Source organism: Eleginops maclovinus, chromosome 8, assembly GCF_036324505.1.
Source record: "Eleginops maclovinus isolate JMC-PN-2008 ecotype Puerto Natales chromosome 8, JC_Emac_rtc_rv5, whole genome shotgun sequence".
Taxonomy (NCBI): Eukaryota; Metazoa; Chordata; class Actinopteri; order Perciformes; family Eleginopidae; genus Eleginops; species Eleginops maclovinus.
In genome coordinates this window covers 10526758-10539500 of record NC_086356.1, presented here as the reverse complement: position 1 = coordinate 10539500, position 12743 = coordinate 10526758, and the positions used below count along the sequence as shown (strand labels likewise).

At 39.0% G+C, this 12743-nt stretch overlaps 1 protein-coding gene across 2 annotated transcripts in view; it reads right to left on the bottom strand.

Moving 5' to 3' along the window:
- Nucleotides 1-5291: 5291 nt before the first annotated feature.
- Nucleotides 5292-12743, bottom strand: part of dym (dymeclin) — a 51802-nt gene continuing 44350 nt past the window's right edge. For both annotated transcript variants that reach the window (XM_063889784.1, XM_063889785.1), the window contains exon 17: nt 5292-6740. In XM_063889784.1, the coding sequence (XP_063745854.1) occupies nt 6591-6740 (150 nt within the window). In that variant the 3' untranslated portion in view covers nt 5292-6590. The remainder of the gene's footprint in view (nt 6741-12743) is intronic.

Below are 12743 nucleotides of genomic sequence, written 5' to 3'. Positions count from 1 at the left end.
TCCAGGGGAGGAGGTGCAGGCAGCAGTATGTTAATGTGTCAGTGAGCCAGTTTCGCTGCAGGGCAGGGGGGTGGATGGCTGATAATGATGAGATGTGCAGGGTCGGGCAACGGAGGGAGGAGGGGTGTGTGTGTGTGTGTGTGTGTGTGTGTGTGTGTGTGTGTGTGTGTGTGTGTGTGTGTGTGTGTGTGTGTGTGTGTGTGTGTGTGTGCGCGCGCGAGAGTGTTTTTGAGCGTGTGCGTGCGCCTGCGTGTAGAGTGTGTGTGTGTGGGGGGGGGGGTAGTCAATAGCTCATCCCCACATGGTCTCAGGATCCCCCACTGGCGCCGCGCAAGGCGCAACGCAAAGAGCCCAAACGGTTCAGAGGACTGCAACGCTTTTTAAGGTAGTCTGGAAGCAATCAGTCAAGGGAAAAGCTCTGTCAGAGGAATTGTGGAAGTGGCTGTAGACGCACATTGTCCCCTCCCCTCTCTCTCTCTCTCTACATCTCCCTGCCCTTCCTTTTGTGTGTGTGACTATTCTCCAGACTCCAGGAAGTAGCCAATTTTATCTAACCATTTTCCATTTCAGTCTGGCTGCAAGAGTCTGTCTGCATTCTGGTCTTAATAAATGTGCAAGACAGTTTTATCAATCATTTCCTAATCACCATGTTTGGACCATACTTAGCATTACTCATTGCAAACCCCACCGCATATCACTTAATATAATATAACATAGTATATAATATAATACGATATTTTGTATAAATATTCAATTTTGTGTTCATGCATGAATTTATTTAATTGCCCCAGCAATTATCTATCAGGAAGTCCACAGAGTTGATTTAAAAGAGTGCATGCAGTATGATAGAACAGCCTTATCGCAGAAAAAGATGATTCATATTCTAGATAGCAGTCCTGGCCTTTACTATAATTTATTGACACAGTGACTGCCTCCAGACAAGGGGTCATGCATATGCAATTATAGAGGCTTATTCTGTCTGAACCACAGTGCTCAGAATAGGCTGAAGATGGCACAAAGGGAGCTTGCTATTGCTAAGATAAGAACAATACAAATAAGTTTAATTTAAAATATAAAAGATATTCTTCTACCACACGCACATCTGATATCTTGTCAGGAAGGTGCAAAAACACTCACATTGGTAAATGTCAGTGCAGAATTATATTACATAGAAAAAATCCTGGGGTGAAAATTGACGAGCTGGATATACTTCTGTTCTTATTGTATTGTTTAGAGAAAAAAAAATACACAACTGACTTAACCACAAAAACCTAAGATTAAATTGTTAGTTAGCTGCAATACACTGTTTTAAGATTACCCTTCAATGAATGGTTATAAGTCAAAGGTCAACCTTTTCTCTCCCCTATCTAAACTGGGGTTAATGAGTATTTATTTCTAAGTTAGGACATTTCTACTTATTTAACATTTTTAACCGAAAGTGCAAGTAAGTCAAATATATTTCGACATTATAAGAGCTGCTGACATTACAGAAAGGCTCATCCCATGAGTCCACAAAGTGACACATTACGATGTCAAGTGAACCGAAACGCTACTGAAGACATTGGTCAATGATATTACACCTTAGGGTGCAGAGAAAGACATATGCTAGAGCTGCACATCACACACATTATCTCAACAGCAGGGCAGGGTGTTAAAAGAAAAGCAATCGGGCAAATTATGTCTTTCATCATCGATTAATCGTGTAGTCTATAAAACGTCATGAAAAAAATGGGCACTAAAATATTCAAAGACCTTAGGGGATGTCATCAAATTACTTCTACTGTCAGATAAACACTCCAACACTTAAATATATTCATTGCATTTTCAAAATTGACAATAAAGGCAGAACATCCTTACAACTGAGAAGCTTTAAGATAGAAATGTTTGTTTGGTTGCTATAGCTATTTATTGAACGTCTTGGTATTAGTATCCACCTTTCAGGTAATTGTTTTAACTTTTATACAAAATAGCAGTCATTTGTAGCATGTAAAAGCAATGTATAATATAACTTCCATAATACAGAAAATGGATGATGGATATATATTTACTAGCACAAGGACATTTGTATTAGCAATGGTAAGATCTTAGTGATTCAGAGACAGGAAGTTTTAAATGTTTTTCAAGACTCATTTCAGTTATCTGCATAATTAACTTATTCAAACGGAAAAGCACAATCAAAAAGCTATTTAAACTGACTGTTAAACAAGTCTAGTCATTGTCTATTGAAGAGTGTTAGCCAAAATCTGAAATTAAGAATACATAAATCACAATCTTTTTCTATAAGTTAAATTATAAACAGTAGGATCTGAAAACCTGTTCCAACAAGGATTCACACCCATGTTATCTGTAAATACAGACAATTTACATCACAAGGAGCGACGGGCCTTACCTTCAGATGTCATTAGAAACCTGAGGCAAATTAGCATTTACCTGTTAATCAAAAATGACAAAAAGGAATGTAAATGTTTGTCCTAAGGCAGCGGCTCCCAACACTAATACCATATTCTGCCTCTTACAAATTAAAAGTTGTATTCCTGAGCAATGCAGAAACTAGTCAATCAATAAAAAGAGAATATATAATCAATCAATCCAAACTTTTTCAGATGGATCAAACTTAGGATGAAACACTGTGATACATCATTGTTCCAACAAGTTTTGGCAAAACATCTTCTTGAAGTGATTCATGTCCAATAGCTGCTGTTTGATAAAAGTGTGTATCTAGTTGATGACACTGTATAGAACAGATCACGTTAGATTCCCATTTATTTAGTCTGGTTTTAACTCAGGGATTCTATTTGTGACATTTTATAAAAGTAGCTGGAGGCCTCAGTGACCCAGTTCTCTTTATAGGCCATTAATGGGAAACAATTTGAAAGATCTGCATATGTTTAATTGGTCTACATGTACAGTAAGAGTGCTAAGGCCAGATGAATGGAAAAAATATATTTCAAACCTAATGATTTAAGTGTGGTCTGGATGTTTGTGGATTCCATGAAAAATTATATCATTTTGGTGACCACTTTAATATTTTCCGGTTTCTACCATCATGCCAACATTTTTACTTGTAGTGAAGATGAGTGACTTTAATAATGCATCATTTCTGAGTGTCTTTCCAAATATTTAGGGAATATATATTTATACTTTCTATGTCCAAATGCTGTTTGAATAGTGAAACAATTCCTTAAAATTGGATCCTATACATTGCTAGCCCTTACTTCTTTCACTAAGCAGAATAACACACAAGCACGAGAGGCCTTGGCTGAGCTGCATAATAGTGCTCTAACAAACATTGAAGCCCTCCTCCCTGGTACCTTTTTCATTCTTAAGAGTTTATATTGAATGATTATTGTATATGGTTGTCCACATTCGCAAACAGCTGTATTGCTACTTTCACAAGCAATATTAAAAACAGATTCAATAGTTGAGGCAGTTTAAGGGTTAGGGTTAGGTAATGAATAAAAGGTAATCTTTCTACAACTGCCTTTAGTTTTGAGTTCAAATGTAAAAAAATGATGTTAAATATCTGGCAGGGACTTTGGTTAATGTAAAACAAAATATTTTTATGAAAGAGCATCATACTTTTGATAATATCTTTGGTTTGTGACTTCAAAGGTTTTCCATAGGTGAGGTGACCAGATATTGTTCCCTTTCTGTCACCCATGACTGCTATACTTAGGTTTGCTGATATCTTGCAGACATCAAGAGTACAATACAGCCAGTCTGTCTCTTCTTTATATCTCTTTTTGCATTTTCCATTGACGGTCCAACCCATTGAGACTTTGTTTTCATTCCAGCGTAGGAAGGAACGACAGTAAGTGTTTGTCTGTGCTTACTTTTATTTATTTATATCTAACTCTTGGTGCTGTCCTCAAGTCCTCAAACGAGTTTCCCGCTGGCTGTGACCTAATCCTAAAACCACTGAACCTAACGACCTTCAAGCGTAACCGTGGTAATCTGTCATATTAATGAGCTCCGTGTCACTAGGGGCAACCAGTACTTAGTACAGAGCCACTTCAGCAAACTGGTCTCCAGTGCCCTACTTTTTACACTTCTGACGCTGATCTGGGTGTGACCTCTGCATCTGGAGCCACGCTGCCCCACAATCTCACCTAGACCTTGATGAAAATGTACCAGCCTGTAAAGAATAAATAAACTACCCATCCCAGAAGCCCCTGCCCCATCCGTCTCCCTGCTGTCACCTGAAACGGGAGCCCATGGTAAGGTGACCCCCACACCATGATGGTACAAGGAGGGCCATGTCACTTTGTGAAAACCTCCCCTCGACCATCTGGCTGTGGATAATGAAGCTTGAAGCAGGTGAGCGTTGGTGCAGAGAGAAAAAGCCCGGATAATTTGTCCTCGAGCAAGCAGCCTCACTGTAACCTACTGACGACCCCTCGTTGAAAATGGGCCGTTCTTTGCATCAAATTGCATCCATTACATTGTCGTTGAAAATGAGAGAATTTCAGGCACGAAAATCAATACAATAGAGACGAAAAGCATGAAATTCTCTTAGGAAGTGGGAGCTCCAGCGACACAGTGGTTGCCATTGTGCCATAAACTTTCCCCCCCGAAGTGGTTTCATGCCTATGACTCTGCTGCCTCTGCAACCATGACCACAACAGGCAACAATTAGACACGAGAAACACACACTGTTAAAGTTGATTGTTATTCTATGATACAGATATAAAGAGCATGGGACTACTTGTCTTTAGGAGTTTTTCATGCGAGTTGTCTGTGCAGAGTTAAATAAGCACTGTAGATGAAAATAATACAAGCCAAAGAAGCCCTGATGAAGTGTATGCAGTGAAATATTAGTCAACATGTCAATATTTTCCAATAATGGAAAAATTAAACAGCAGCTGTCTCCTTCCCACAACTCCCTTGTTGGGAACTGCTGCTGGAAAAGGGAAGGACAAATACAACTTTCCTGTAAGTGTACCTTCTTATTGTTAAATATAAGGCAGTTTTACCTCTTTAGGCCCCTCCATAAACGTGACGAGAACATCCACCTGGTTGAATCAAATTAAAGACAGTCACACAAAACATTGCATTGCTTGACATTTTGCAAAATAAACTCTGCTATCTTGGCAAGTGTTTGATGAAACGATCAATACTGTAGGATTAGCTAACTGTATTGTACTGTATAGTCTGCCTGACTATCTGTGTCAATGCACCAATAAGTAATATCTTTAAAGCTCATGAAAGTCAAATAAACTCATCCTTTACGTCTATATTCTTTCTGTAATCGTATAGTATTTCACTTCGCTGAAGAACCACATGACACTTCATTTACTTTGATTTCATATTTTTATTTAAACTCCTATTTCCAAAGTAATATTCGCCACAAAAATGACAGCTGTTGTCATATTATATGTAATAATATAAAGCCAGTTTCCCACCTGGGAAGAATCAAAGTATAGTACCACTGTTTTTTCTCTCATTGGTAGTACTTGTTTCAGTACTACTACTACCACCATTTACATTTATTGGGGGGGCTTCATATATAAAAAAACAATATACATGAAAAATAAATAATTTAATACGAAGTCTCCAGTCAAAGATGCAAAGAAAGTGACAAATCAAAAAGCCATCTGTAATTATGCACAGAGGACGGGATGTTTAATAACTTCGTCCTATTTTAGGTTGTTGCTTTGGTTACCATCAGGAAAAAATGGAAACAACAAAGACAGGGAAAAGTCAAAACTGGAAGCAACAATGAAATCACATGAATCATCGTCCTGTGGGCCGCTCATATTATCCAGGGACTAAAAAACAGTAATCAGTATTATGATAACCAATGTGGGATAATGGAAGTCTCCACCAATAAACACTGGTGGAGTCTAATCTGAAAGCCATGCATGTTATAAAAAAACATCAGACTTTCTGTAGGGGATAACTTTCTCGCTTTCTATGACCTTTTTCTAAAATGGATTTGACAAACAAAAATATTTTATACATACCCATCGTACCTGTATCCAGAGAACAATGTAGGTCAAAATAAAACGGTAATAATGAGAAACTCAGTATTACGTAAGTTATTCATAAAGGTGTGTTGTATGATTTCCAAGCCTTGAGTAGCATTCAGTGCAGAGGGTAGAAGAACCAGAGCAGTGTAACACTGAGGTGCGCGTGTTTTAATTGACCTTTTCTTTGTAAGCAAGAAAAAAAAACCGTTGGATTATCCCTCGCCAGTGTGCTGAGCTCCTCACAATAACAAAATGTCTAACTGAAGTAACTCGGCGTGTGTTGCAGAAACAGGTGACGCTGCTCAGGTGTTAAATAGATAATCCTCACAGGCCTGACTGTATATAAGTGGGCTCCACTGCGTTAACAGTTAACCAGTGCAGATGAAGCTTCACAGTGTAGAAGCAGAGGATTTATTATGATATGATGGAGAAAGAGGTTGTGCTGCATAAAAAGAAACACTAGTCTGTACAAGGTCGAGGCACTTTCAAAGCAGCGTGCACATACTATAAAGGGCAATGCGCGCACACCCACCCAAACAAACACACACATGCCTTCAGTCTTTCTTTTTTTCCTTATATTGAACGGGGATGAAGACACACGCACATCTGCTTCATGGTTTCTCAGCCAGAGTCCATGCTGAACAGCTCGATGCCATGCGGGCTCCAGTGAAGGCCAACTCCAGCGTTGAAGACCAGGGACCAGACGTAGGGGATGAAGAAATCCTCCGGCTGGTCTTCCTCCACATACTTAAACTTCAGCTCTGGAAACTTCTATTCACACAAAAAGAGAAGATATTGGATGAAAAATGGTAGGATGCACAACCCAGATAGATCTGTATCTCGTTTAGAAACATTGAGGAAAATCTACAGAGATATTTGCAACAGGAATACTCAAAATGGGGAGAAACCTTGTGTTTTAACATGCCTTCCCTGCCGCGTTGGAAACACAAGTAGTATTCATACTTTTAAGAAGAGATTAAATAAAACCTTCTTAGCATGAGACTGCAATCCTAAAGCTCAAGGACTTCAAACACAAATCAGCTTCATATATATCCCAGAGGAGCTGTGTTGATACCTCCGAGAATACTATTCATGAAGCTTGTGCCTGATAAAGCAAGAAAAAGGACAAGGCACCACACCGACACTGGATTCTACTACTCTGGAATATGAACATGGTGACAAACATTTGATCTTTGGTTGTACACTTGCCAGGTCAAAAGTTGAAATTAGCCCTTTATTCAGTTTGTTTTTATTCACTTTATTTACCAGGTATGTGTTCAAATGTTCATGTTTTTATGTCAAGGCTGCAGCATCTTTTTGAAATCAATGAGAGGGCTGCAGCTTTTCCTAAAGTGCTGTTATTGGACTAAACATAGCTGGAGACTTCAACATCATAATGACAGTGCCATCACCCATATTGGAAAGCGCTGATGAAAGACATTTGTAAAATGCTGTGACCAACGTAGTGACATCTCTGCTGCTATGCAGGTGAGATAACGTGTTCAGGGCTCTTAGTAATCACTCTTCATCACGTACAGTATCCTGCTGGCAGATGTAATTCCATCTGTGTGTCAGGTAAAATTGCTTACAGCTGCTTGCGGGACACGTATCACTCTGCGGTCCGACCACTGACCTCTTAAAAGGGACGCCAAAGGGCTAACGTCGTCTCAAGATCCCAGCAGCTACAGTGTGACTGTCCATCATGCAACAGCCCATGGACAAATGAGAAAATGTACCTCAACACAAGTAAACACAGGAAGAACAAGCAAAACCAATCTACCGTAAGAAACAGAAACCAAACATAGAAGTGTAACTTTAAAAGCGTGTCAGCCATCGTGACCTAATTGTAAAGACCAGCGGAGAAGGGCTGAGTAACCTGATTACTTGGTAATAGCCATTCGACTCTTCAAGCCTCAGCTTGTCATGACATGGCTTTTTAATGGACAAACACTCACTGAGCCACACAGAGAGAGGTCATAAAGTTCATACTGCTGGGCCTCAGTGTTGATTATGTTTGAGGCTAATCCAGCGGGAACAAAGAGACAACAAACTGTGGACTGTAGACTGGACCATTTCGTATATACTTATTATGCATGTCCATTAAGCAACATTTTGGATACTGGATGAATAGTTAAAAAGCTAAATTGTCAAAAATGTCCAAGTTCTAGAATCCCAAATTGAGTAGACTTTGGCAGAATCTAATAATCTTTGAGTTTCAGGCTGCTGGTCACAAAAACATTGGTAAATCAATAGTTTTATTTGCAATATCTAGACTAAGAACAAAGTTGAAAATGAACCTCCAAGAATAAAAGACAAAAGTTAGTACTTCCAAAACATTTTTTCAATTGAAACCCCAAAGATGTACGGTTTACAATTATATGAGAAAAAATACAATTCTCACATTTGGAAGCAAAATCAGTTAATTGTTTTATTCTTTTGCTCCAAAAACAAGCCAAACAACTGATGCACTAATCAATGCAGCTCCATTTGACAAAATTCCCATTAACAAGATAAAGTGCTCCACTGTGGAGTGTCTTCAAAAGAAACACTGGACGGTTTTTAAAACCTACTTGAAGCGAACACAAGTCCACCTAACAGCAGGTAGGCAGCAGAATAAGAGCATCAATAATAAAAAGGTACCTCATTATATCCTCCTGTCAACTACACGCATGTACAGTAATCAGTCTGCGCTGACAGACAGATGCTGACGGCCTTTATGTGGCGATCCCAGCCCGCTCTATTGAGTCCGGGCTGCCTCTATTCACAGCCTCACTATCAGTATCATAATGACACAGACAGAGGGGCTGCGGGGTCACAGGCCAGATGCCAGGCTGAGGCTACTGAGGCCAGACCACACACACCACCGCCATTGTGATGGGGAGACACAAAGCAGGAGCTTTATTATCTGGATGGTATTTGTGTGTAGGTGACTGTCTCGTAGGCAGGCTTACCAACTCATCAAATGTTAATATGACACTGATGGTGATGGTTACTCAACCCAGGATCAGGATTTTACTTGCTATTGTGTTATTATAATGATGTTTCTAATGTTTTGCTGTGGTTCTGTACTTATTTTTATTTATTATTAATAATATTACCAATTCTTCTTTTATCTTATTGGTTGCCTTTTTTTTACCTGCCATGCCACTTTTGCAGTAACACTGTAAACATGCCACTGTTGGACTAATACAGGAATTCAGATTTTGATTCTGTAAAGTAAAGTTTTTCATTTATAGATGGATATTCTTTTCTTTTCATTAAGCCAGTCTGTTGTCTCCTTAGCTCAAGAAACTAAAACAGGAGGCGGTTGCAGATTAATGACCTGCCATAATCATTTTGATAAAACATAAGTACTTATGCTAATTATATCATTAAGATAATTAAAGCATTAATCAACAAACACTGCTACGTCAACAAACACGTGTGTTATCAACGTTGTTTCTATTTAAGGGCATTATGAAGTCAAAACTTTCCCTCATTAATTTCCACTATATGGAAATATGCTCCAAATACAAAGCAGATCATATATTTGAGGAACATGTGGATTAAGCAGTAACACAGCTATAGAAAGACATAAAGCTGAAGTAGGAATACATCATCTCACATTGCAAGTTTTCCATGGTAGCAGGACATTTGAATAAAAATAATTCAGTTAGATGTTCTGTCTAATGACTGGATTGCAACACAATATGAGGAGCACTTCATGACCTTTGAATACAGCTTTCACAGTTTACAGGAACAAGTGAAACAAATCATATCTTGACTATAGGCACACAAATGATCTTTCCTCAGCGATTGCTGCGTGTATTTAAATGCGTTGTGTCTTCGCATAAGCCAACATTTTCCATGAAAAATAAGTATGTTCTTCTGTCAGGCCACATTTGGTTTATGTGTCAGGAAAATGTTATTGTTTGCAGATTAAAAAAAATATTACATGATTACAGCTCCAACAACTTAGTGCAGTTGTGCTGCCTATACTAACCCCATTAAATAACAACAATCATTTTACTAAAGCTTAAGGAAAACGCCAACAAAAGAACAAAATGCTGCTAAAGCAATCAAGCAAAGAAAAACCTATTAATTTAAGGAAAAGTTAGCTTTCAAGGCAAAAGTACAATGAGAAGATTAATACCACTCTTATGTTTGTATGTTAAATATGAAGCTACAGCCAGCGGCCCGTTAGCTTAGCTTAGCACAAAGACTGTTGACAGAGGGAAACATTGGCTCCGTCCAAAGGTAACAAAATCTTCCTAGCAACACCTCTAAAGCTCACTTTATTAACAATAACACGATATATAAAAGTATCTAAAATAAAGCCTTGTAAAACTAAAAAGTGTTGTTAAACATTCCAGCTTTGTACAAAAGAGAACGACGCTAGCCGTTAGCACATGTTTAGCTAACGGAGTGTTTTGCCTTGATATTTAGTTAACAGAAATGGGAGATGTGTTAATCTTCTCAACACAACAAGAGTCCAAAACCTTTAACTGTTCCTATATAAATAAAAGCTGTCAGTGTGGTTCAGTAAAGCAGGGTGTACTCTCACAAGCTGTCAAGTGACTGAAAAGTACGTGGAAATGATGCACCCTATGCCAATAAAACAAACATCTTGTATTCAAACGAGAATTCAACTAGACAAGTGCTGACTGGAGAAGAAATTATGAACCTAAACGGCAGGAATATACGGTCCTGCTCACGCACAGGATGATATTCACTAGATATTGAGCACAAAATGAGAAAAAATTATCCATGAATCATGATAGGCAACATTTTTCCTCCTACTTTAATGTTGGACAGAACCAACACCACGGGATTTGGTGCAATGGGAAATATTGGATATCACTAAATGACTCAAGGAAAAAGGGTTCCTGATTTTTCTGGGGGGGGGAGCATATATCATCCTTAATAATATCTTCTTCTTTAATCTGTCTGCACTGTGGCTTCCTCTCATTACATATCTCCTCTGGCCCTGTTTCCTTCTCTCCCTCCTCCACTACTTGGTGTTGTTCTGTCTGGCAGCTGTCTGGGCCCACTTGGCCCAGGCTCATATCAGTTAGTTATGGGTCCTGGCGGGTCAGACCCTCGCCCCTGAACACAGACTGACTGGCTGGCCTCATATCTTTACTCAGGACTCAGTGTTCCCGTCCCGCCTCTGCAGCCGCTGTGCTGTCAGAGCTCGGTCAGACAGAGAAGAATGCGGCTAGGGAGCAAATATGAACTCACGCAAACACGCACACGCACACACACACACACACACACACACACACACACACACACACACACACACACACACACACACACACAGAAAGGTTATATTTCAAAATGAAAAACATCCACCGAATATTTTTAGATGCTTTGAGGTTTATATTGAAGCAAACACTGAATATATTTACAACATTTGTAATGATATAATGTAATGTAAGATATTAACATTCAACCTAGCTTTTCTGTTTTCTTTGAAAGTAAATAAAACAGTTAGTCCAACAGTTTGGAATTGCCATCACATTTTGTATAAACTTTTATGTTTGAATCCCTAACTCCACCACAATGATGTGGACATTTGTGGCTTTTTGTAAAATGTTAAGACAAATATTTGATCGTCTTGATATTTGGTACAACATTTATGTCCCCGTTAGAATGATTTGTAATGATGTGGTCCTCCGATTTCATATCACCTTGTAAAAAGTGTCCAATACTTTGGGTTATCGGACCAAATACCTTCAAAACGAACTAATGTTTATTTTGTGTTTGGCGCTGATTAGGACCAGTTCATTGTAAAAATTGTGAACATGTGAACTAGCTACCAGTGTCTATAAAGCAGCCAAAGAAAGAAGAGCAAAAGAACTGCTAGCATGCCTTGTTAACTTGTAAAGATTTTGTAGAGAAGATTAATTTGTTTATTGCTTAAATTGTTGCAGGACTAAAGTTCATTGATTTATCTATTTGTTAAATTACAAAATGTTGATGCAAGAACTTGCATCCTGAAATCATTCTCAAGCATTTAATATCCAAAAGGAGCAAAGGATTACACAAACGCAATATATAGTAATGAAATCTTAATTCCGGGGCAGAAGCCTTGTTCCCCCTACATTTTAGTTGAGGCACCCAGGACTGACTTAAGAGTGAGAACATGTATATTCCCTATGTTGTCAATGTGTGGGAAAGTAGCGCTGACCAGTCGTCAGACCTACAAAGGGGTAGGTATAGAGTAACAGCTGGTAAGCCCCCCCGCCCCCTCCGCCCTGTCCTGAGGAGCCAGAGAGTCTGTCGGCTATCACTGCTCAATGAGGCAGATTTCAGCTGGTCAGGCTAAACAACTCATTGCACAGACACTGCCCATGAGAGCCAATCAGCCTCACACACCCTGAAACAACACACAAAGATTGAGAGAGGCAGTTGAGTGACGAGGTGCTGTGGGTCATCCCTGAGGTATTAACCACCTTCTTCTAATCCTTTCTTCAGTTGGGACCTAATTTACATGTCTACTTCTATGTGTAGATATGCTGAAGATCCTTTGAGTAAACATGATTTATTTTCAGTTTAGCTTACCTTAAACAACATAGTTCTGTGTGTTTACTTTCTTTCAACTGTCTGCCCTTCCCAACAAACATATTTCCAGGCAGCCGTTTGAGTCAGATTCACACAAGGGTGGATACACGGGAAATGCTGTTTTTATGCAAAAATGACAACTTGCAAAGTAATGTCTACTCTGACTTTTTGAAAAAAGTTATTTCTATGGACTTATGAAGGTTAGGTGAAAAAGCATCAATGTTACCC